Source organism: Triturus cristatus, chromosome 4_1 (assembly GCF_964204655.1).
Source record: "Triturus cristatus chromosome 4_1, aTriCri1.1, whole genome shotgun sequence".
NCBI classification, from domain to species: Eukaryota; Metazoa; Chordata; class Amphibia; order Caudata; family Salamandridae; genus Triturus; species Triturus cristatus.
In genome coordinates, this window is record NC_140585.1 from 6,749,635 (window position 1) to 6,777,011 (window position 27,377).

At 45.1% G+C, this 27,377-nt stretch overlaps 1 protein-coding gene across 1 annotated transcript in view; it reads left to right on the plus strand.

Annotated features, from left to right (window-relative positions):
• LOC146839268 (alpha-tectorin-like) overlaps nucleotides 1–27,377 on the plus strand; it is a 275,007-nt gene that overhangs the window by 225,695 nt on the left and 21,935 nt on the right. The window contains exon 13 of the mRNA XM_085650330.1: nucleotides 25,019–25,405. Coding sequence (XP_085506456.1) covers nucleotides 25,019–25,405 — 387 coding nt within the window. The remainder of the gene's footprint in view (nucleotides 1–25,018; nucleotides 25,406–27,377) is intronic.

The window sequence follows — 27,377 nt, forward strand, 5'->3', positions numbered from 1 at the left end:
GTGTAGCCATTCCTGGTAGCTTCGTTAAATATATTGCAGCTCGTCGAATACGTAATGACGACAGCAGCATTTCGTCCCGTTTACCGGGCACAGGACCATATCTACAATCTACTAGAAGTTCCTTGAGCATGTCGGGGGTTGCTAGTTTGGGCGTACGTTGGTGTGCTAATTCTCTAAGGGAAAATTTATCTCCTCTGGGTGGCGTAGAAAAAATGTCTGTCGTACCTCCTATAGCACCGTCTGGGGTGCTGGACATGAAAGGATTTGTTGAAGGTGAGGCAGCAACCGTCGTTGCGGGAAAAGCGGTAGAAACAGATGTGCTTGTCGGAATGTGTGCCAGAGCTGGTTGTTGTGGAGGTACAGACGGAGAATCTTGGCGATGCACATCATCGGCAAGTGGTCTATGTGGTGCGGTATTTGCATACTCGGGAGCTGCGTCATCTAAATAGGAGGAAAGGAAAACATCTTCTGCGGTTCTAGGATGCCCCTTGGGATGTGCTTTTATCGGAAACAATGGAGGTGGCAAGTCTTTTGGTATTTCCGGAGTAGCCTTAGGTAACCCTTCGGCCAGAAGTGGATACATACCATTCATAAGAGCATTTCTTTGTCTGTCTACTTGTTCTGATTTTACTCGGGTACCTTCCTCAAGTAATAGATTTTCTCGGGTTTTATTCGAATTCTCCCTACCTTTCTCTTCCTGTCTGAGTGCTTTTTCCGTGCGTCTATATGATTCTTTACGCCATAATTCAATGGCATCTTTCTGCGACTGTCTGGCTTTCTTTTTCCATAATTCTTCTTCTACTCTCATGATGCAATCTGCATCCCAGGTCCCCGCTGCGGGCCATCTCTGACTCTCTGGTAATTCTTTGGTGTAGTCCACCCATAAATCAAGAAATAATACGGCATCTAGGCCATGCTTATGATACATAAAGTACCCTGGAGTGTCCCTCGGTGGGATGGGAACAGCTTCTTCGAGTACACCTTTTCTAGTTTTGATCTGTCTTAGTTTCGAAAAGAGCGGCATTTTTAGACCTTATTACTAGAACACACTTTATAAAAACACAATAATGAACAGTCATTCACACCACAGTATATAGAACGTATTTTAAAACATTTAACACTTAACAATTTTACGAACAATGATAACTAATAGAAAACTAGTTACTGACATTATACTGACACTAGATAATACTTATTTATATGCAAAACATACTATATATACTGCTAAACAGTACAGATACACTGCTAAAACAGTGCAGACCGGATTTGTGTACCCAAACCCGTCTTGACCGGCACAGACTATGTGCACGTTAAATGCCTCCCCGGTAATGGTACTCACCGGGTAGCTCGGAACGGAAGGCCTCGGAACGGAACTGAAACTGGACTGGACCGGACTGGACTCGGAACTTCGGAACCTGGCGGGTCTCTGTATACCTCGGATCTTGCTCTCTCAGCTAGGCTCTGGTCGGGATACTTCGCACTTCTCACCGCCTCGTCTGGGTGTTGATCGCAGCCTCAGTCGTCCCCGCTTGGCCGGAGGGAGATACAGGAAATCCTGCGGGTACGCGTTTTCGTCCGTTCAGCTGTGGCAGGAGACCGGGCCTGCAACGCACCGCCGGCGCGTGAGATGAGAAAGTGTCCCTGTTCGGGCGCCAATTTATGTGGTAAATATTTCGTTACCGGTACTATTTTTTATGCGGTAAAATCTATCGAGAATAACTCAGTAAAATGAGAGGCAGAATCCGTGGTAGTAGAGGGTTTAAAATGTCTTTATTCCTATACAAAGGAATACAATTCGAATTGTGGGCCTTCTATTCCATCACCACGAAAGTTCAGGAAGGAAGGAACATATATTATTGACAGGTAATCATTTTTATAGAAAAGGCATTCCAGTAAAACAGATGCAGTAGGCGTATCAACTGATAAGAAAAATAAACTATGCATGCGTAACTAGAATAGGCGTAACTAGACAACATTATCATACATGATGTCATAAGTGGGTGTATCCATAAGAGAATCCTGCAATGTCAGCAGAAATATTTGGCAGAGATGCGTGCGCAGCCGCATGACGTGTGATTGACGTGCAACTAGAGGGAGAAAGGGACTTGACATTTAGCTCTACATGTGGAGACAAAAGTCTGGGGTTATGTCAACCTAATCCCAAATCATATCTAATATCCTATGTTTAAAGAACTGTGTTATCCAAAAAGAGAGGTCTCTTAGGATAGAATCTTATTCTATACTGACTATACTGACTAGTGCGTGTACAAGCGTCTAAGTGTCTACACTAAATGCGAGGGGGTAGGAATATTCCATGGTAACAGGGTTATGAATTACTTGCATGAGGACAGCGAGGCCTGGCCCCTTTGCACGGTAGCTGGAGGAATGTTTACCTAAACTGCTAGACAGGAATGCATCGGATGAGGGGCGGAGGAGATAATCTTGAAGGTGAAATACAGTTTTTTGGCAGGCTACGGGCTGGATCAGGCACCGTGAGCCGCGCAGGGAGTAAGACAAAGTTCATGGTCACAGATGCAGGCTCAGACTGGAGCTTTCAGAGGCAGAAGGCAGGAAAAGGCTTGATGACAGAATTCGGGCCTACTCGCCTGAATCTGTAAAATGTGGAAAGTGAACCACATAAAGTCGGTGGCCTTTCATACTTAGGAAAGGAATATCTGACCCATTCATAGTGGATCTGAAAGAGGACATGTTGACGGTGGACGCACATATATTTGCGTCTTCAAAACTGGAGCAGGAGGGAACATACATGTACGTGTAGCATGTACATGGAGCCGTTGGGGTCTACGATAGGGGACATAACTGATCACAAAATTCATATTTCCTCAGTATAGCGAGGGTAATCCCGCCTGCTACTTGCCTGTTTCTTGCAATTGGCTTATTCATACATTACTGTCATTTCCGGGCTCCCTATTGGTTGTTGGTCCGATGCATCACTTCCGGAAGCAGCACCGACTAACTACAGTTATATTGCGCTGTAGGGCTTTGTACGTTTCGTTTAGGGACAACTTGGGCTTTTTTTTTTTATTGCCACTGCGCCTCATGGGCCCGGGCGATTTAAAAAAAACAGATGCTTTCCATATTTATTTATTTTTAATCACCATGGAGCCCGCTTCATGGGCCGTGGTGATTTTAGAAAACAGATGCATGCAGGCAGCGCCACTCTTCACAGTGACTTTCAACCAGTGGCTGCCAGCTGGCTCGCTCTCCTTCTGCCAAGGTCCTAAAACCAAGATGCTGCTTCTCAGCTGTGGCGAGCGCATCAGCACGTGAAATCAGCGTTAGACTATCTTTACAATTATTGACATTATTATGTATTGTTATTTATTAGATGCTCTTTTTAGATACCTGGTGGCGCTGACTGTGCTCACCTGTTTCACAAGGTCCGTCATGCCTCATGGTGAGATTGGTTTTCTTCTTTGCAGACATATCATTGAAGCTGCATAAGTCTTCAGACAGCCTCTTGAGATGTGCACGTGCACTGGGGCACGGAAACTTCTCATTGGTTGTCGTCCGCGTGCAGCCGGCACTCCAGGTGCTCGCCACACTTGCCATAGAAGGGGTTGGCGATGTCCAGGTCACACTCGTCAAACACAGCCCCAGCCGGGCACTCGGTGGGCGTGGGGCATTCTCCACAGCTGTCCCCTGCTCTCAGTAGCCTTAGCCAACCTGTGTGGTGGAAGGCGGGGATGCCCTGAGAGCCGTGCAGGACAGTTACCATCATCAGAAGAGCCACCAGAGGCTTCTTCTCGAGGAGGCAATGAGCAGAAATCCAATGGCCGTGCAGTAAAGATAGCAGGACACAAGGACATCACGGGCCTGTTTTCATTTCTGTAAAAATAAGTCACTTTAGAATTGAGCTGTAAATCAGCGTGAGACCCCGGGCCTGGAGCTGAGATATCGAAGTCCCAAAAACCTCTGAGCTCTGATCTCAAAGAAAAACAAGACATGACTTTTGAGTGAAAGATTCAGAGACTTTTTCAATTAGCAGCGCAAGGGCTGGGGTATTATATACACACAATGTAAAATGGGGTCTGATTTATTCAGGTTTACGAATGCCCCAAAGACTCCGTCTTCTATTAGGCCTTCGATATGACACTGCCTTTAGGAGGTGCAGTTAAGTGGTGAGTATGGCCCACTGTGAATGGTAATAGGGGCTGGACACATATTGCAAGCAAATGAATACTTCCGACTTCCAGCAAACGAAGGGAATGCAGATTCCTTCCCGTGATCCAGTTACAGTAGATGGTTCTCTATTCAATTAATTCATTAGATAGTAATTTCTGCGCTATAAGTGTTAATTGAAGGAAAAAACAGTTAATTATGCCTCAGACTATCTCTCAGTGGCACTTTGGGTGCTGCTATTGTTATGTTCAGACCTCCATATGGGGGCTGGGAAGGGCTGCCTGGCTTTGTACATTTTAAAATGGCTGCCCCATCTGCTTTTTACCTGAAGATGGCAGGTGGCGAGCTGCTGGGCCTGGCGGGGATGGACTGGCTATTCTGCCACTCTGACATTACCCCATTAGGCTACAAGTTAGGGGGCTGCGTTCAGGGTGGGATGGGATGCCGTGATCCACCCATGCCCCTTTCTCCCATTCTTGTACCCGCTTCCCATTGTATGATGCTGGTATGAACATCTTTGCCAATGCTGATGTTGTTTTCCAGTCCAGTCCTGGCTCCAGAGGGACGCACCAGGGGATGTTGGTGAATGGAGGGACATGTTTGTCACCTGTGGTAATTATAGAGCACTGTCCTTCTAGAAACTTTGGGCTGCAAACATGGCCACAGTCAATGTGGGCGTTTCCCCCAGACTTAATTGGCCTATTAAAGGCAGCATGGTCATTAGACCCCAATCCAAGATGCCCCACTGAAAGCAACCTTCAGCACTCTTTATGACATCACTGATCTGATGAACATACCTCCCTCCAGGGTGGAGTTGTCTGACAGTGTGTTGCATTCCCAGAGAACACGGGATAAAAAAAAAAAAACAAGCAGCCAGATTGTGCCTATAGTTATGGGCATGTCAACCCAACCTTCCAAGTGTCCCACTGCATTTCAATGGAATCCAGAATGAAATGTAATATGCTGAATAGTTTGCACAACGCTCATAAAAGGGAAAGGGCCTGGATACCTCCAAAGACGGACTCTAGACTGCACCAGCCGAGAACCATCCCATCTAAAAAACACAAGGCTCCTTCAGAATCCTTAACCAAGGCGGATATCCTTGACAGTTCAGTGGCTTAGTCTCTGCAACACCATGAGCCCTCTTCAAGACCTAACTAGAACTACTTTCAATGTGTGAAGATCCTGCAAAGCAAATTACAAGCAGAGTTCCACCAGAACCAACTGCAGCAAGTGAAGCCACCGAGCAATGCCATTACTAGGACGTTCCTTATATCTGGCTGAACTCTAACCACCTCAACCAAGTTTTCTTTTTATTTCCTTTGATTCTTCACTCCAGGGGATCTAAAGTGTATAGATTAGGGTCTGGGACTTATTATGAATAAAATAAACTGCTTCCTCTGAGATAATGTGCTTTAGCTACTTGGAAATGTGGCAGAACGCCTGCTATTGAGGAGCACTTCAAAGCATCCTTATGCAGGCCTTTCATGAGGTTCCTTTAAGTTCCTCCAAGTTAATATGATGATGTCATCTAGGCAGCCAAGCACTTTAAGGAGAGTCATGTCTCTGTCTCTCTCTTCTCTATGAGCCTAAGGTTGGCACTGGTTTTATGATGCCTCTGGAGCAGCATTTTGAATTGAAAAAAAACTGATGGGGTAAATGAATGAAGTCTATTCACTTTCTGCTTCACCCACGAAGACTTTCTAGCACCCAATCCCAATAAGTGGCACAGACAACTGTTGATCTATCAATAGGAGAGGTGTGGTGCAATGGCCAGAGCTCACTTAATCTCCCCGACGGTTCCCAGCGCCTTGATGCCCTTAGGTGTGATAAGTTGCGCTTTACAAATCTGGAATCTGCAAGTGGAGCGTAAACACGCACTTTGTACTGATAGTCCTTGCTTGAGAAGCAAGGCTGGCAGTAACTGTACTTATAGCCCTTGTTTGAGAAGCAAGGCTGGCAGTAAAAGAGGCACAAAGTGTGTGTTTAAGCACTGCTTGCAGGTTTTCAAAACACATAAATAAAATCCATTGTCACTTACAATGCCAATAGTTCAAACTTTCGCAAATGCGAGACCTATTGCATTGCAAATGCTTGTTTTCTTGGCCCCCGCTCGATGAATCACCCCGAAAATTTTGACCGGAGTGAACCATTCGTTTTGAAAAATTTGCAAAGAAATTGGCAAATCAAAAAATGCTTATCCTATGGAAACTAGGTCCTAACTATAGCGACCACCAGTAGGTAATATATATATATTGCCTGCTGGCGTTCGCCAGGAGGTAGTTATAGTAAGGACCTCATTTCTATTGAAAACGCGTTTTTTGATTTGCTAATATCTTTAGCGTCGTTTAATGAATCTTTGTGAAATTCTCCACAAAAAGGGTCTATCCAGGTCAGCTCCTATCCTTGAAGTTTGGGGGGGATTCGTGAAGCGGGGCAGAGAAAAAAGGGGGGTCCCAAAAAGTGTTTTCCGTGTGTTAATTTCTATAGGAAATTTTGAGACAGGCTACAGCCCGAACTGCTGAACGGAATTACACCACGTTTGGCAGAAAGGTAGCTCTTGGATCAGAAAGCTACCTCTTTTTAAATGGTGTAAATACGTTCAGTAGTTGCTGAGAAAATCAAAAAAATAAGAGTCAAAAAATCAATTTCCCATAGGAAACTTTAGGAAAGGCTACAGCCCGAACTGCTGAACGGAATTACACCAAATTTGGCAAAAAGGTAGTGCTTGGTTCAGAAAGCGTCCTTTTTTTAAAAAAATGGTGTAAATCTGTTCAGTAGTTTTTGATATATTAAAGAAAAAAATATATATATGTGAGCGAAGCTTAACCCCGAGCACAAGCTTGGCTCTAATTGGCTGCCAACACTTCAAACCAGGAAGTGTTGGCAGCCATCTTGTGCCTCGCATCAAGTGAAAATCAACTGCCACCAACAGCAGCAGTTGGGTTTAATTTGCTGCTGAGAAGAAGAGGGTGGACCTTGCAAGCGCAGAGACCCTGAAGAGCAGCGTAGAGAAAGTGCTGATAGCGGGGATTTGACTGTATTTAGAAGAAGGGTCGCGGTGGGGGCTGCTGTTCGCGGGCAGAGGCGGGAGAGAGGCAGGAGTGCAGACTCGTGGCCGCCGCTCCCCTCTGCCACTGGTTGCCGCGGGCGCAGTCTGCCGGCTTCAGTGAGGAGAGGAGCTGCGCGGGGGGCAGCAAAGACGGGAGTGCAGACTCGTGGCCACCGCTCCCCTCTGCCATTGGCTGCCGCGGGCACAGTCTGCTGGCTTCAGTGAGGAGAGGAGCTGCGCGGGGGCAGCAGAGGCGGGAGTGCAGACTCGTGGCTGCCGCTCCCCTCTGCCACTGGCTGCCGCGGGCACAGTCAGCCGGCTTCAGTGAGGAGAGGAGCTACACGGGGGCAACAGAGGCGGGAGTGCAGACTCATGGCCGCCGCTCCCCTCTGCCACTGGCTGCCGCTGGCACAGTCTACCGGCTTCAGTGAGGAGAGGAGCTGCGCAGGGGGCAGCAGAGGCGGGAGTGCAGACTCGTGGCCGCCACTCCCCTCTGCCACTGGCTGCCGCGGGCGCAGTCTGCTGGCTTCAGTGAGGAGAGGAGCTGCGCGGGGGCAGCAGAGGCGGGAGTGCAGACTCGTGGCCACCGCTCCCCTCTGCCACTGGCTGCCGCTGGCGCAGTCTGCCGGCTTCAGTGAGGAGAGGAGCTGCGCAGGGGGCAGCAGAGGCGGGAGTGCAGACTCGTGGCCACCGCTCCCCTCTGCCACTGGCTGCCGCTGGCGCAGTCTGCCGGCTTCACTGAGGAGAGGAGCTGCGCGGGGGCAGCAGAGGCGGGAGTGCAGACTCGTGGCCGCCGCTCCCCTCGGCCACTGGCTGCCGCAGGCACAGTCTGCCGGCTTCAGTGAGGAGAGGAGCTGCGCGGGGGCAGCAGAGGCGGGAGTGCAGACTCGTGACCGCCGCTCCCCTCTGCCACCAGCTGCCGCGGGCACAGTCTGCCGGCTTCAGTGAGGAGAGGAGCTACATGGGGGCAGCAGAGGCGGGAGTGCAGACTCGTGGCCGCCGCTCCCCTCTGCCACTGGCTGCCGGGGCGCTGTTGGAGGGGTTAGGGCAGCTCCCGAGTGTTCACTCAAGAACTCTATTGAGGAACAAGCCTCATGGACTCACTTCCAGGAACTTGGGATGTCCCCGATTCTAGGTTGCGGGTAGACAGTGCGGGGGAAAGAGAGTTTAGGTTTAAAAGAACATATGGCGATCTGAGAATTGGTGGGAAAAGGGAGAGCCACGTCACAGGCTTGAGAGAGAAGCGAAAGAGTGAGGAGGAAGCGGGAGCAATTAAAAGGGTCATCAAAGGTAGAGAACACCATGTCTCTTTACCCAGTCTTTTCATCACCAGTAAGGTATGTTCCCACATTCACCAGTGGCACGTTTACGAAGCCTCTGGAAATGAAGGGCTCGCTGGCCACCAAAAGTAATTCGGTCTGTGCCAAGGGGCATCAGTGTGATGGACCGCCCGCTGAAGCATCCGAAGGTCTAATGCGGATGCATAAAGTACATCGGACACCTAACTTTAAGAAACGGACCAGGGCGATTCATGGTTTTTATGAATTAGTAAAGATCTCGTCGCGTGACATCAGCAGTGCTGTATCCATGGCGGAGGGAAAAACTCTGAAAAACTCTGCGCGCCAATGTCCATTCAACAAATGATGGCAAGTAATCTAGAAACAAGCATTTGCAATGCAATCGGTCTCGCCTTTGGGACCTTATCTGTATTTAGCTATGCAGCACATTAGCCTGGGTGCTGTTATTTTCTGTGTGACTGTGTCCTCGCCAGTTGGCATTGGCTTTCAGTGTCTCTAGATACATCACCACACCTTAATTGTCCCGTTAAACTTTAAGCATAGATCCCTCTCTGATCAGAGGCAGGGTATTTAATCGTTGAGACTCAACCTAATTCATTTAATTTCATTTGAAAACTTCATTTCGGTCAAAGACCATAAAAGTTGCAGAAAACATAAAAATATTTCACATCACTCATAAACCAATTCACAGCAGCAATTTGAAGAACATGATTTACAAATTTCAATAATCTGATCCCAAAACACTGATATCTCCCACAAACCACTACTAAATCACTGTGTGCCACTAGCTGCAACCCCTGCCTTGCATTTCTGTGCCAGGGGCTCAGCACATGCACACACACCCAGACGTGCAGGCATTTGCCATTCCTAGGAGCTGTTTGGACCTCGTTTACGCAGCAAATGTTGTCTTTTCTTCTTTGCGCTTGAAGCTGGACTCGGGGCGCCTCTGAGCCTGCCTTTAGCGATTGCGAGGGGAGGCGTTCATTATAGAGAGGACAACGTGAAACGCTGCCAGGGGTCGACTTCCCACCAGCTGCTCTGGTTTTTAAAGGGCAATAATCTAATTAGGGGTATAAACTTTATATTCTGGACTATGTTTTTTAATCTCTGTTCTCAGATATGCTTCTCTGGTTGGGAGGGAGGTGGCGAAAAGTTAACAAGTGTTTTGTTACAAAACCTGAAGTTCTCCAGGTCCTATATCTGTGTATTAGAGGCCTTAACACAAAGCTGTTATAGGAAAATGCAAGCTTACCTCAAAACAAATACATAAGAAGCGTGCACAATGTAAAATGTGCCCTCTCTATTCATTACGTTACTAATAGGAGCTCCCTTCACACAGTTACGGCACTTCACACTTTATTAGACAAACAACTCCCAGACCCCTGGACAGCAGCAATTAAACATTTCTCACATAGACTATTAAATAACCACTGAACACCAGCCCCGGACACACCACCTATATTAATACTGCAGCCTGCAAAACACATACTAGACACATAGTATATCGTATATTGCACAACTGCACGCTTGTTTTACGCAAATATCACACATATCCATTAGGTACAAGTAATACAACACTAAAGTGTTTTTTATTTTTATTACAATTAACGCAATGCCAGACACCACTTATACACCAGGGGGCAGATTTATGAGCCCCTTGCGCCACTTTTGCGTCACTTTTAACATGGGAAAAGTGACGCAAAAGTGGCGCAAGGGGCTCATAAATCTGCCCCCAGGACTTCAACGGGGCCCTCGGGGCGCGCCTCTTCCAGCCGGAACGCAAGCTCCTGCGCCAGAGTAGCAGCGTTTCCGTTTGTCACTAATTCCATCAGTCGCCAAAGCTCTGTTTTTAAACTCACAGCCATTTATATTTCCTTTTCTTTTCCGGCCGTACTTCTGATGCCATCTGAACACATCTTATAAATACTAAGCCAGGCTTCGCAGATATGAACGTTGTAGGCTTTTGCCTTCACCTTTCTCTTCCCCTCTGTATTTACTACTTACTGTGTTGTCATTAATGGACATTTGAACCATTAGTTGTTATGCACTCCGACATGGTTCACTGTATGATTGATGGCGCTCAGAAGCAGGCGCGCCGTCCCGATGAAGGGTGCGAGAGGAGAAGAGACAGGGCCGCAAGCAGCGTCCATGCGCATCTCGCTAAACTCATTGGGGCAGATTTACGAGCCCCTTGCGCCACTTTTGCGTCACTTTTCCCATGTTAAAAGTGACGCAAAAGTGGCGCAAGGGGCTTGTAAATCTGCCCCATTGTTTAATAGGGCAGTAAGTGGGTGAAAGAGGATAGCATAGGTCTGTGCACTCTCTGCCAGGACTTACTCAAACAAGGTGCTCGTGCACATTCTCCGAACGTGTCCAAGACTGCCCCACACACACCTGACGAATGCTGTGCACCCCGTCCCTTAACTTCTAAAACAGGGGTGTGCCGAACACTATCAGAGCCCGTTACTAACAAAAAGACTGGAGAAAGTATGCGTGTGCCCTTCCAGCTCCGCCCCTCTGTCTGTCTCCAGTCCATTATCAAACTGCAGTGACCTACTACACAGTGCGACACTTTAACGTATGGAGTGATAGTGCATGAATCAAGGTACCACGCATCACACCACATGTTGCGGCGCTCTTCACAGTAGCCTAAGGTGTGCATACCTGTGCTTGTCTGCATACAACTACTGACAAGTGTTATAAGTACGTGTGTCTGCTAATCATACACTACACACAATGCTTATGTATGACTACCGACAGCTCAAGGCGAATGGCATGGAGAGGTCCTGTTTGTTAGTTCACGTAGTCTACCCTTTTTAGGTCTCGCCTGAGCCAGCGCTTTAGCGCTGCTCTGGCGAGACCTATAGAAAACGGGGATCTGGAAGTGCAAACGAGTGCTTTTCAGGCCCCCAACTACAGTGCGTGTGCGCCGGGCGCGCGCACCATTTGGCAGCCTGTGTGTACAATTGTTATGATCTTATTATATTTTACTAGCAATCTTAACTCTTAGACAACACGTACGCAAATTTAGAAAATCGCTTCTTTTGCAGTGCTAGATTTACCTTATCCTTTCAATATGTTTTAAAGCCAGTCGATATATCGTAAAACTGTGCATTTACGCCGTTTTAGAAGTTTCTCTCAAGACATAATGTAATTTATATCTCTTATTTAATATTTCTTGGTCATAATATTCTATTTATTCATTTTTAGAATCGCCAGCTATTAATTACAACATTAAGTGATATTTAATGTAATAAGTTTTGCCCTACTTTGCACATTATGTGGTGTATATACATAGTATATCTTTTATGTTCATTGGGAATCACGTAACACTAGGAGGTGGTATTTTAAAAACAATGGCAAACGCATTTCCTCATGTGATCAAGGCTGCTGTGTCAGTCGAAACGCGTAATGACTACAATGTGACCAATAAACATCCCGTCATACCCAAAAGAGGAGTTTGTGCTGTCTTTTCATCGCCCATGTGGAAGTTGGAGTCGGCAATACAGTTATTTGAATTTAACACGGAAGTGGGTCTGCTTCCTGTTTACGAAGACCCTCGCCGCAAGCAGGCTGCCGCTTTCAGCCACTACGTCCAAGGAATCCAGAAGGATATTTCAGCGGCGGCCCCCTGTGCTGGCTATTACGTGAAAAGTATCCGCCTGGAGGCAGTGAAAGGCTGGGTCGGAGGACGCGCCCGAAGCAGCTTCACAGTGGTGAGTAAATAATAGCAGCCATAGCGCAAGTGGGGAGGTAACGGTTGGAGCGACTATTTTGTGGCAGCACACACAAGTACAAACAGTGCGCCGCACTCACACAAAATGAGTATGTCAGGAAATGCCTTGCGTGATCGAGAAGCTGAAGCCGATGAACTGTTCAAAAATCTACCAAGTACTTCCAATCGCAATCACAACGTGCACGCCAGCACAATAGAGGGTGATGCCAAATTCCAACTAAAGGCATTGGAAAAATGCTTACGCTCAGAAATGACCAAATGGTGGGAGCAAAAATCTTTAGAAAAATATCAGGAAGCAGGTCGAGTGCCGAGGGGGTAAAGAATCCTACTGGCTCCAAGTTTTGAGAACCCTAATCCGGACATGTTAACTGAATGGGCTGAAAGCAACTTGACTGCCTCGATGAACCTAGTTAATATTTTGGTCAAATATGCACAAATAGATCAAGAAGAGCTGTTTAAAGAGATCAATAAACTCAATGAACAAATAAATAAGCTGGAACAAACTGACTTCATAGTAAAAACGAGGAAAGAAATTCAAGACAGAATTAAAAAACAAGAAGATAAGATCAAATTAAGAAAGGTTCAGAAAGTTGCCCGTGAGAAAGAAGATTATGAGTTAGGGCAAATTTTCACTTTTGCACGAAGATACGAGAATGTGAGGAAAATGAGGCTTAATGAAACATCTAAAGCAATAGGTAATTCAACAGCAGAAGTGAGCACAAGACCTATTGACTTGGAATCCTTAGTCTCGGATACTACCTCACTAACAAGTGGAAGTGAAGTCGATGAAGCAAGTAACAATGCCCGTTACAGCAATATGAAAGAAGCAAAATTAAACTAGGTGAAGAGCTGAATTTTTTTAGCAAACGACCGGCGGCAAACCCTAAGGCCGCGCAATCCACGGAAACAGTACGGTCAAGAAGAAACCAAAAACGCAAAGCCAGGCGCAAGCTCAAACGGAGCAAAATCGAAAAGAGGTCAATGGCGCAGGCATTAGAAGATAACATCATTGTAAACTTATCAACTGTGACCCTGAGTAGAGCAGAAAAACAACTACTGGCTCTAGGACTTTCCCGGAAAGCAACTTTAGTTACAGCAAAACCTGAGTTGATATCTTCTCCTATATTAGAAAACTTACATTGAAAACATTCTTCACCATTAAAGAAAGCAGCAATGAACCACAAACAATCAAAACTAATGATGCTACATCCAGTGATGGTCCGGTTACTAATCTCCAAGCGAACACGCTTCTTACAATGCATGAACTAAAGGGCGACAATTCCAATGATTCTGATAACAACACGACGCTTAACTCCACACAAGAAAGAATCGATACATTCAATCTTATTGAATCATGCGCAGGCAAAAGTCCTTTCAAGAATAAATCGACCTTCTGTCCTGTGATGCCTAAGGACGCAATCAACATTTTTCATGAAAGAACAACTGAGGATCTAAAAAACCTATATTATACGGTCAATCATGTAAGGAAAAAAAGAAAAGAAAAAAATGAAATTTCGTGAAAAAGAATATAATAATCTGATTGCCAAACTAAAAAATAATCAGGAAATCCTAATCAACAAATCAGACAAAGGAGGGAACTTGGTGATCTGGCCGCGCAGTGAACATATGAAGGAAGCATTTCGACAATTAAGTGACACACGACTTAGGAGAGATTGAGGCTTTGAAATTCCGTGTTACCATTGCTAATTGCTGTCAGTTACCTTGCCTGTATTTTCTGTCCACTTACCCGCATTTAAAATCTTGAAGGGAACCGATTGTCCCTTACACTGCATTTTGCACATTGCACCCTCTTTCTTTTAAATATTTGGCTTAAAATAATCGTTTTTAAAATAAAGGAACAAATATCTGCTGCTACTGACATTTTATTTGTCTTTTACTGTGCTTAGTTGGGCTCTGTTCTTTAGGCTGTTCTGCGCCGGTTGTCCCTCTTCAGTTTTGCTGAGGACACAGACCTAGCGCCATTTTTGTTAGCGCTCTAGTTTTTGGAGCCTGCATCTGCTATTTAAACTCTGCAGATGCAAGCGTGCAGCGCGCGTGCGCAGAGGGCACGCCGTTGGCGTGCCGGCGGCGCGCCCGTCCTCGCCCGGCCGGGCCCAGGGGCCAGACCCCTTAATCTTTCGAAGCTCTACTCGACTGTAGAATTAATGGCACTTGACACAGGGAGTCACACCCTAGAAAGGCACATTTTAAAGAGATTACATCGGGAAAATCTTCTACGGGAAAACAAGGCGGACCTTTTGTTGGCCTCTACGCGCCCGGGCCACGACATTGTAGTCTCGAATAAATCACCGGGACTAAAAATAATACTCCTCAACACCCGTTCACTCCAGAAACATCATCTGGAAGTTTTTTCCCTCCTCCAGGAGAGTGATATAGATGTACTCGGCCTCACGGAGACCTGGCTACATGACTCCTCCATTCCAGATATAATTGCGGCACTGCCTGAGAACTTTGATGCTCTCTGGCATAATAGGACAGGGGATTTAAGAGGAGGAGGGGTGGCCCTCCTCTTCAAAAAACACCTAACGGTAACTAAGGTGTTGGCCGAAAATATCGAGGGCGCAGACTTACTGGGAATGAAGGTTACTTTTAAAAACTCGAGTGTTCTATTAATGGTAACCTACCGCCCCCCACAGACTTCCCCTAAGTTTATTGACGTTTTTTTGGAAGTCGTTTCAGACTAATGCTCTAGGTATAAACGTTGTCTACTGGTAGGTGATTTCAATTTCCAGTGGGATAAGTCACAAAAAGTGCCTGCTGCCAGCCAGCTAGAAGCGATATTACAATCCTTTAATCTTGTTCAATTAGTTGATAAGCCTACCCATATTAAAGGCCATATATTAGATCTCATCTGGACCTCACAGCCACTGGCAGTTTTAACCAGTATTAGCCCCTGTGCCTGGTCGGACCATTCAATAGTTAGCTGTTGGGTTCCGATCGAGAGCCCATTCCTTCAGCATCCGCCGGTATGGAAGTGGATGCGGGACTGGAAAAAAATAGAGACAGCGCAGTTAATGGCACTCCTCACCTGTTCCACTTCTAACACCACTGGCGGTAGCTTAGATCAACTCTATGATCTCTTTGAGGCCACCTTTTGTAAAGCCTTTGACCAATTGGCGCCAGAGCGGAAGATCAAAGTAAGAGGCAGAGGCCAGGGGGCGCCTTGGTTCAATGAAGCGCTTAGAGTGAGTAAGCAGAATCTTCGTCAGGCTGAGAAACGATGGCGAAAAAACTATGATCCTTTTCAACTTGTCTCAAATAAAAAGCGATTGACCTCATATAAACAAGCGATCCTCGTAAGGAAGGCGGAGTTTTATGAGAATAGGATTTCAGAGGCTCTTAACAAACAGAAGGAAACGTTTAGAATCCTGAAAGAGCTGAGCCAAAAAATGACACGTATATCCCAAGACGCCCCCAGTGATTGTAACGCTTACCAATCGTTCTTTCTTCGTAAAGTTAAGGACATCCTCTTAGAGATCGAAGAGACGGATCTCGGTCGAAGCGCCCTGATGCCGGTCAGAGTTCAGTCACTCCCAGCTCCGCCGGGTGTTCAACTCACCCGTTTCCCTCGTCTTGATGCCCCAGCCTTAAAACATTTGGTAAACAGGGTAAAATCGGGTTCTCCGGCAGACCCTTGCTCCCCGGATATCTTTCGTATGGCTATCACGGGCATGGAGAAACAGACTCTCTGTCTCCTAAATTCCTCGCTGGAAACGGGTTATGTACCAGCTGACCTAAAAGAAGCCAGGGTTACACCTTTGTTGAAAAAGATGGGAGCGGATGTGACTGACCTGAAAAACTACAGGCCGATTTCTCAGCTCCCCTTTGTATCAAAGCTTTTGGAATAACAGGTCCTCAAAACTCTTTCAACATTTTTAGAGGACCACAAGCTGCTCCCGGTCAGACGGGCGGGCTTTAGAGCACAGAGCTGGTGATGCTGTCTGCCCTGGATGAGCTGAGAATTGCTGCCGATAGGAAAACTTTGAATGCCCTGATTTTACTTGATCTATCAGCGGCATTCGATACGGTTAGCCACAAAAGTTTACTGACCCGTCTTACGGATGCAAGTATTAAGGGACTAGCATACCAATGGCTGGAGTCCTTTCTGTCGGGGCGTACCCAGCGGGTTCAACTGGGCACACAGATATCAGACAAGAGCTCTCTGACCTGCGGAGTCCCTCAGGGTTCTGCTTTGTCCCCTCTCCTTTTCAATCTATACCTCCAACCACTGGCGGAGAGCCTGGCACACATGGATTGTCAAGTTTTTAACTACGCCGACGATACACAACTTTTGGTACAACTTGATAACTCGAGACTAGCTCAGGAAAGAGTTCAGAATATATTACGGTTTACCGTAAAGTGGATGTCGGCCAACTCGCTTAAGATCAATCCCGACAAGACAGAGGTCCTGACTGTCCCCCCAAAAAACAGCCCGTGGTGTGAACTTTTTTGGCCACGGGAGCTGGGGTCTGCCCCCCTCCCCAGTCCCTGTGGTGAAATGTCTAGGTATTAAAATAGACTCTGATCTCACCATGGCTAGGCGAGTTACATCAGTTGTGGGGACATGCATTGGCCTCCTGAGGCAATTACGTAAACTTGTGCCCCTCCTGTCTACGACCCCATTGCAGATGATTGTGTCTGCTACCATTATTTCAAGGCTGGATTATGGCAATGCCTTGTACATTGGCCTGCCATTAAACTTGATCAGGAAATTGCAGGTGGTGCAGAATGATGCAGTCCGTCTGATTTTTGGCCTGCCCAAAAGGGCGCATGCCTCTGACCTCCTTACCAAACTGCACTGGCTGCCGATGAAGCAAAGAGCCATCTTCAAAGGCCTCTGCATCACTCATAAAGGCCTATACAGCCAGGCCCCTGCATACATTAAGGAGCGCTTTCAAATATATACCCCGAGACGTATTCTGCGGTCCTCGGAAGCGGGTCTTTTAGTCCCCCCTCGGTTTAAACTCACCTCCAAGGGGGGCAGGGATTGTTCGACTCTTCTTCCACATCTCTGGAATAACCTGCCGGAACACCTGTGCAAGGAGCCCGTTCTTTTGAAATTCAGGAAACTTCTTAAAACTATCCTGTTTAGAGAGTCATTAGAATAACAATAACAATGCTAAATTATGTATGTATTAATATATTTTTTATATATTTATTTTACAATAAACTACGTATTACATTTTTTTTTTTTTTAGGGTTTTTCAAGGTGCGCGCACCACGCGATTTTTTGACAAAAAATTAAAATGTTTTTTTCTGCCTTCGGGGTCCTTCAGGGACCCCCTGACAAAGGCTAGGGGGTCAGGAACTCTCTACCCTGCCCCCTTTTCACGTTCGCCACGTTCCTTTTTCACTCTCGCACTGAAAACAAACAAAATGGCGGCCGACACTTCCTGATTTCGACTGATTCGAACGTTGGCTGACATTTAACCACCAATCAGAATTACGCTCGCGCACCGTGCGCGGCTATAGATATGTATGTGCTTTTAACTGCAATTTTCTAAAAAAACTACTGAACAGATTGACTCCATATATGCAAAAGGCACTTCCCTGACCTGAGGACTACCTCTCTGCCAAATTTCAAGTAATTCTGTTCAGCCGTTCGGGCTGTACCTTCGACTAAAGGTCCTATGGGAAAATGCATGGGGAAAACGCGTTTTGGGACCCCCCTTTTTTCTAAGCCCCCGCTTGACGAATCCTCCCGAGACTTTCAGGGTAGGAGCTGAGGGGAGCGCCCCATTAGTTTTGAAAATTTCGCGAAGATCCGTCAACCGGCGCCAAAGTTATTTAAAATAGAATTTTGAGATTTCCTATGGAAACACGGTCCTAACTATAACTATCTACTGGCGACCGCCAGTAGATAATATATACACATATATATCTTACCTACTGGTGGTCGCCTGTAGGTAGTTATAGTTAGGACCTATTTTCCATAGGAAAAGCATTTTTGGTTTCTCAATAACTTTGGCGTCGTTTGACGAATCATCGCAAAATTTTCAAAACAAGTGGGGCGCTCTGTTCAGCTCATGTCTTGAAAGTTTCAGGGTGATTTGTGAAGCGGGGGCCGAGAAAAAAACTTTAGACACGGCTACACCAAATTTTGAAAAAAGGTAGGCCTTGCTTCAGAAAGAGTCCTTTTTGTTAAATGGTGTAAATCCATTCAGTAGTTCCTGGGAAATTCAAAAATAGAGGTCGGAAAATCAATTTACCATAGGAAACTTTAGCCAAGGCTACAGCCCGAACCGCTGAACGGAATTACACCAAATTTGGCAAAAAGATAGTGCTTGGTTCAGAAAGCGTCCTTTTTTTAAATGGTGTAAATCCATTCAGTAGTTGCTGAGAAATTAAAAAAATAAAAGTTTCGATATATAGGGACACGGTGGATTCGCGAACCCTCCCGACCACGAGCTTCACTGCGATTGTCTGCCAACACTCCAAACCAGAAAGTGTTGGCAGCCATCTTGTGACTCGGTAGAACTGAGTCACAAGAAAACAGTAAAATAAAGGTGAAAAAAAAGAAAAGGGGGCAGGGTAGAAACCCCCTGACCCCCCAGGCATGCTCAGGGGGTCCCACAAGGACCCCCAGGGCCAAAGAAAGCCTTTTTTAAAAAAGAATTCGGTGAAATTCACCCTGGTGTCGCGAATCCCGCCGAATGTTTTTAATTGAGGCCCCCCGGTGGGCCAGGTCCAGGGGGTATTGCCCAAAAAATATATGCGGGGGCCCATGGGGGCTAAATGCTAATTTCTAACTATAATGTACCTGAAACCTATGTTTTTTTTAGTGAAAAAGACAAATATATATATTTATACGTAATGGCTGTCATTAAAATACGATCTTAAGGCACAATACTCTGGGTCGGTGTCTGCTTTGCTGAAAGAAAACTTCACGAAGGCGACAAGCAGCTGTTTCTAATATTTTGGACTGGCGAGGCTTTGACCAGTCGAACATGGACCCCCAATCATTTTGCGGCGACCTATCAACAAAGCTACTTCTTTCGTGTCTACGACCGGAAGAAATAAACTCAATCCGGAAGGAATTGCAAAGGTCTGCCCCCCCCGCAGCCGAAGACTGTGCCGCCTGGATCGTCTGCTGCACACGGAGGACTCTCGGGATGCGGATACGACGAGAAAGGTAGGACAAAAGGGCATTGCGGGGTGATTGGTGTGCTATTTAGCGTACGGGACAAGAGGGTGATTCCACACGTCTACAAGCCCGGGAAACGCTAACATCATTAATCTTTCAACTTAACATGTCAGCCGACACGCTGAAAGACTGTGAGGCGGCAGCCTCTGAAATGTTTGACAATGTGCCCCCAGCCAATATCTTGCAGAAACAGCAAGGGGCCAGGGCAATTAGTACTAATGAGGATCTCAAAAGCAAAATGAAAACGTTAGAAAAGTTGATGCGCGGAGAACAGGGGAAGTGGTGGGAACACAAGTCATTACAACGATATTTGGATGTGGGGAGAATTCCTAGAGGATTGCGAATTCTAAAGGCACCTAGTTATGAGCAACCCAATCCAGAAACGATGAAAGAATGGGCTCAGTGCAACTTGGACTCTTCCAGACGTTTGGTAGAGATTCTAGTGAGATACGCGGAGATTGATAGAGCAGCGCTACAACTCCACATAGAAAAATTAACCGATGAGATAACTGCCATGAATCTTACTGATGAAACTGCCAAACTAAAACAAGAGATGACCAACCAATTACGTAAAGAGGAAGACAAAGTAAAAGAACAAAAAGCATTTAAATTCCACCGGGATCGTGTGGATTATGAAACCCGTCAAATCTTCACGTTCTCACGCAAATATGAAGCAATGGAAACAACCAAATATGCTGCCTCTAAAGCTCAACCTGGAACTTCCCACACCAAAAAAAAATTGTTGACACCTCGAATTCCGATAGCAGTTTAGCGATAGAAAGTGAGGCTGAAGGAGATTCTACCAGACTATTTATGAGTGAAACACGAGTAGCACCTTCCCCCGCTGAAGAGCTGCATTTTTTAGCGGAGGAGCGGAGGAGCGGAGAGCTAGTCTCCGACCATGACCCCGAGGAAATCAAGTAGGCAGAGGAGAAACTACAGGCAGAGGCAGCGGAGGAAGGCCAGAAGACGCAACAACTGCGTGCAACAACAATAAAAAGCACAGATGGGGTTGGTGGAACCGCCGATAATTGCATCAGAGGAAAGCAAAAAACAGTTATTAATTTATCGGAAGCAGTCCTCAACCAAGCTGAAATCCAAATTCTGGCCTTAGGTTTATCCTATTGCGCAGAATCAAACTTTGACTATCCTAATACCAGAATAGACATCTATAAGTTGGTGTGGAAATTAAAACTACAAAAATTTCACGCCATGAAAACACTTAATATCGAGTCCAATACAAATCTCCAGGATGATATAGAGATCACAGAAAACTTCGCAATCTTTGCCACCTACTGACCAATCATTGTTACAAGTACTGACTGAGTTACACCAAGAAAATCACAACATGGATATTCAAGAACTTTCTCCCAACTTAACCAGAAAACTCAAAAGACCAGTACGCCATTCAAAAAGAAATCAAAGTTCACTCCAATATTGGCAAGAGGCGGCATCGACATATTCAGTGAAAATGTAATCAATGAAATCAAACAATTGAATTACAGAACTTTAAATACTAAAAAGAAAATGAGCTACAGAAAAAGACAATACTTCTCTCTGACAAATACATTACAAAAGGACAAAAATGTTATAGTCAGAAACTCTCACAAAGGAGGAAATGTAGTTTTGTGGGCCAAAAAAGACTATATGGAGGAAGCACGGTCCCAGCTAAACGATAGATCATGTTACAGGCTCAGCAACTCAGGGGCCTTAAGAGACACAGCTAAGGACTTCTTTGCTAAACTGGTGGCTTGGAAGGGTATGGGTTTATTGACTATGGATGAACATAAGTTTATTAGAAATGACCACCCTATGGTCTCCAATATTTATTTAATCCCCAAAATCCACAAAGATGCCACCAAACCCCCAGGCAGGCCCATTATATCAGCCAGAGGAAGCCTACTTGAAAATGCCTCCAAGTATATAGACTTTTTTCTCCAAGAACATGTACAGGAATTACCCTCTTTTATAAAAGACACTGGTGATTTTATTTCCAAGTAAAAGGATTGTGAATGGGACAACAAATTTTATCTTTTGACTTTAGATGTGTCTTCAGTATATACCTGCATTAATCACAAGGATGGCTTACGTGCAATTGAATTTTGTTTGAACAAAAATAAGGCTACCTTACCACCGCACAATACTATGTTATTAGGCATGATAAACAAATATATTTTTGTTTGATAACCTGTTCTACCAACAAATGCGAGGTGTTGCAATGGGAGCCAGCTTCTCCCCCAGCTATGCCTGTTTATTTATGGGCTGGTGGGAGGAGCTGGTTCTCATGAACAAACACAAAAAATATATGGATGATCATGTCAGACTATATTATCGATACATCGATGATTTATTTATTGTGTGGGAAGGAACAAAAGAGCAAGCCTTAAACTTTGTATCTGAAATGACCAAAAACGAGGTCAACCTTACTTTCACATCTACCATTAGCAAAAGCAGTATCAACTTCTTAGATGTGGAAATCTATGCTAAGGGAAATTCTCTTGAAACTAGACTGTACAGAAAGGAGACTGCAAGCAATGCCGTACTTCATTTTTTCAGTTTTCATCCCTGACTCTAGTACGCAGCATCCCCTATGGGGAAATGCTGCGGCTCAAAAGAATTTGCAGTAACTCGGAGGACCTAGCTACAGCTCAACATAAAAGCCAGATAAGATTTTTATCGAGGGGATACCCCATTAACATCATACAAGGGGCCATCAATAAAACAAAAAACTTGGAAAGAAACGATTTATTGATTCCGAAAAAAGTCAAAACTATGTCACAGACGAAGAATGCAAACTTTGATGAGTTGAGACTTATCATTACTTACAATGCTCAAGAGAAAGCAATAAAAAAGATCATACATAGAAATTGGGTCTCGGTTAAAAATGATGCTGTAATAGGACACGAGCTCCCCACTAAACCCAGTATTACCTATAAAAGAGCACCCTCGATGTACAATTGCCTAGTCTCTAGCAGACCGGAATCATCTAAAACACGTAACTGGTTGACTATTCCCAATGGTTTTACTAAATGTAAGACGTAAGGCATGTCAATATGGCAAGAACAAAAATAGCTATCACAATGCATTTTGCAACAAGGAGATTAAAATTAATAAACCGCTCCACTGCAAAACAGAATATGCCATATACATACTAGAATATACATGCCAACTCAGGTACGTAGGCAGCACGAAGCTGCCTGTCAGTAACATTAGGGCTATAAACCACTGTGACCCTACCTACCCAGTCGCCAGGCATTTTCGAGAAATTCACAAAAATGATTTGAATGATTTTTCATATTTTGTGATCGATGCCATACCCAAAACCAAAAGTGGGAGCGACAGGGATTACCAGCTCAGAAAACTTGAGACACGCTACACTCTCAATCTAGATAGTAAATCACCAGGAGGATTAAATAATACGGAAGATTTATATACTTGTTTGTAAATATATCCTGCCCAACCTGTAACTTTTTTTCACAACATATACTATATATCATTAGTCCTAGAGATATATACATATATTTGTTTAGATCAGAAACTTATTTAATTAACTTTCTTTAGTCTTCCCATATTTGTATTAAATCCTATTGCTTTTTAACAAAATGAACTAAGCCTAACAATCTTAAAAGGCAACAGACGGGAACAATATTTATAAGTTTACTGGAGGCTGCCAAACCACTCTAACCAGTTAATATTCTGTTTTTGACTAGCTACACTTTTGCACTTTATCTATTTACACTTGTTTTTATTCATCTAAAATGAATAAGAAGATGGGGATATTTTAGGTCGCACTTGGCACTTTTTTCTATGGAACTGAATCTTGTATTATTTTTTCCAGTCTATGAGATATTTATCATTATTAATATGTCAAAATGGGTGACTGATCCCAGTATTGTTTACATAGTCACATTATTCCTCTCAGTAAAATATGCCTTTTTTCTTTTAGGAAACCTTTTAAATTTTGAAGATTATTTTATATTTGTTACTTCTCTTATTATGATTGTATATATTTATTATGTATTTAACAACTAATGTTTTCTATAGGCTTATTTTAACCTTAATTATCCATTAAATTATTTAAGGATTTTACATGGGTTTTTTTTAGCTGAGAGAGATGGCATTCCATGCCACAAATTTACCAATTGCAACAGTATTTCTTTTAATGTGACCTAGACTGTGACAAATGCTTCACTAAACTGAGAAGTATTTTTTCTTGTTCCATTGGATTTCACGCATCACGTGGCAAAATGTAGCACTTGAAATGGTCTGTGAAGACTCTGAACGTTGTCATGTGATCAAGGTCCGCTTCGGACTGAAACACGTAATGGCCGTCATTAAAATACGATCTTAAGGCACAATACTCTGGGTTGGTGTCTGCTTTGCTGAAAGAAAACTTCACGAAGGCGACAAGCAGCTGTTTCTGATATATATATATACACCCATGTGAAGAGGCCACGCACAGGGGAGCATTCTCCTTCTTCATTGAGGATCGCAGGAAAGTCTCTGATGCACCTCACACGCAAATGTAGAAGCCTGACGCGTTTCGAACATGGATCAGAAAAAAGGAAAAGGAAGTGTTCTTCTGTGTCTCTTTCCTGTGGGCACAATAATAATAATCTGATAGGTCAAGATAGAGCAGTAGAATCAGGCCATTCGCCCCTCTGGGACTCAGCTTTACACAAACGTCCGGAAGCCCTTTCTGATCTAACACCCTCCCTGAGACCAGCGTAACCAGAGGCAGCAGCTTCAGGCGATGCAGTGGAGTACCGAAACTTGAGGGGGGCCCCAGGCAAGGTACATGGAGGGAGCCCCAGTCAGGAGCTCTCAGCCACTGCCCATGCGCAGTGCCGGAGGGGGCCCCCTGGAGCTCAAGGGCCCATCCGCACAACAGCGACTGCGGGGGCTATTGTTGACCCGCTGAGGCGACAGCAGATCTGCACAACTCCGTCTGTGAGCTTCCCCAAGGGATCTGTACCCCTCCTTATATATAGTAGAAAGTCGGCTTACGCAACATCAAGTTCCTTTCCTGTACCCGTTGCTCTTAGGGTGTTATCAGTGTTTTCACTCACCCCGGCTCCTCCTAACTCATACCAGCTGCATCTTGAACCTGCCGTTCCCTGGTACCAATCAAACATTCCTCCCAGGGCCTTCAGCTACTCCTAGGCGTGTCCGAGGTCTGTTTAACCTTAATGGTATGTTTCTCACAACCCACAGGCCTCAGCCTGGTACCGTGAACACATCGCCTTGGCAGATAGTTGCATCTATTGAGAATGGCAAAAACTAGCATCACGAGACTCTCTATCTCAGCATGGTACAGGGTTTTTTGCACACATTTCCACTCATCAACACTGTCTAAGCTAGTTAACCCTTTTGCCTCACAATGTCTTCTGCACACTAGCCCTATACAGCACAGTATGATATGGTGTTGTGTGGTATTATAGTATGCTATGGTATGGTATGGGATGGGATGAAATGGTATGGTGTGGTATGGTATGGTGTGGTATGTGCTCCTACACCCATGGGGTTCTTGACCGCACACCTACAGGGGGAGTTGCAGTGTTGAAGTAATAAGATGCAATGTTTTTAGTGCGGATGATAACAAACCCTCACTCTCTTTCCAACAGCTCGGCGACATGGCCTGGATCTCCAACTGCACCAAAAGGTGTACCTGTGTCGCGCCTGGTGTTTTCAACTGTGTCAACGGCAGTTGTACTTCTCCGCAGTACTGTGCCGTGAACGGTGGTAGACTGGGCTGCCAGGATGACAGAGGCACCTGCGTGGTATCTGGTGGTACACACTATCTCACTTTCGACAGATCAGTTGCACATTTTCACGGCAATTGCGTCTATGAGATTACTTCCACGTGCAACTCGTCCACTCAACTTTCATTCAATGTCACAGCAGAAAATCAAAAAGATGCCAACGTGAGTTCCATATCTCAAGTTGCTGTCTCCTTCCAGACGAACGGCCAGCAGGTCCGGCTGGTGGTGGGAAGAGACAAAGTAGTGCAGGTGAGGGTCACTTACAGGGTAGTTTTTGTACATTTTATATTGAAGCACTATTGTATAGCTAGCATAGCAAGTTTACAAGGAAAGTGTAAATATACACCACTGGAACTAAAGACCCACCCTTTGAATTCAATGAAAACACATGGAATACAATGCATGCCCCAAATATTGGAAAATCACTCCTATGGTTAAATGTACAGCCCTGAAACGAAATACACAACCTGTGAATTGAATACGCATCCCTGAAAACTGGTGACCCACAAAAATCAGATGTAAACTGTGTTTGCAGAATATAGGCTCTTAAATCAAAATACACACCCACTGCATTAATTGTATGCTCTGTTGTTTAAATATTCACCTTTAATATTAAATGCACAGTTAGGAATTAAATACCAACCGCATGGATTTAATACATGTGAGTAACTGAATAATTTCCCTTTAAAATCAGTACACCCTCCTGTAGTTAAAAAACACCAAATAGAAACTAAAAAGCACACCTGAGAATTTGGATACACACCCTGAAATTAAATATACACACCTGCATTAAATACTCAGCGGCCGATTCACAGAACTAATCTGAGACACAATCCTAAACTTAGTACTTTTGGTATTCACAGAATGCACTTACGAATCCTAACTTTACGTCTGCACTTGGGCCGGAATTTCTGCACCTGGACCGCACTCTCCACACCCAGACCATACTCTCCGCACCCGAACCGTACTCTCCGGCTTGAGTCGTAATCTCCGGCTGGGGCCAGAAAAAGTGTAATCAATGGGCGGGATTGCAATTTTTACAAAAAGGAACATTAGGAATGTGATAAATGGTAGAGGCTGTCATAAAAACAGTTTGGGCAGGGAAAAGGGTACGGCCAGACACTACATCATAATCCAGAAAAGCATTTGCGTTCCCCTCAGTGTTGACTGTAGTGCTGACACCGCAGTCAACACTGAGGGGAGCACAAATTGTGCACTGCATGTACCATGATGCAAAGGAGAAAACTTTTCTGGGTTATGATGTAGTGTCTGGCCGTACCCTTTTCCCTACCATTTATCACACATTTCGAATGTTTCTTTTTGTAAAAATTGCCGTCCGGCCCATCGATTACACTTTATCCGGCCCCAGCCACAGATTACGGCTCGAGCCGGAGAGTACGGCCCTAACCAGAGAGTATGGTTCGGGTGCGGAAAGTAGGATTTTGTATCAATTCTGTGAGTCGGCCTCACAGATACTAAATTTAACTCCTGCAATTAATGTCAGTCTTTAAAGTGTTTTCAGAAGAACTGGTTGGACCAATCAGAGAGTGCACAGATCCTTTTTGCAATGATAACAATCTTCATGAAGTTCTTGAACTAGAAACACAGTTCAAAGTTAGTTAATAATCATTGAAAATCCTGCCGACAATAAACCTATTCTTGTATCAAGAGTAACAGGGTCACTGAAATAACACATCTGCTCCACTAGGGACATAGAGGCCGATTTACAAGCCCCTTACGACATCTTTACGACACCATTGCGTCACTTCAGTGATGCAGCGGCATCGTAAACAACGTGGCACGATGCAAAATATTTACAATGTGACGCATCTAGGGAGATGCGTCACATTGTAAAGCCCTGCGCTACATTATACCTGTGTCAGGTATAATGTATGCAGGGTGAGCGTTCCATCGCAAGGAAGCCTCGTAAAAGTGACGCAGTGAAATCTACAAGATTTCACTGAGTCACTTTTACGACCCCGCTACGTCAAAACCGTAAGGAGTGACGCAGCACAGCAAGTATAGACCACCCCTGAGCAGTGCTGGAGTTGCGTCACGCTTGCGCCACAACTGCTTCACTTTTACACCAACAGAAGCGCCAGGCATCTGTCTATCCTGGCGCTACGGTGCGCCCATGGCAGCGCAAGGCTTTTTTTCCGTCACGCACAATAACTGGCCCATCCCTGCTCATATGCAGGGATGCGCCAGTTATTGTAAATCT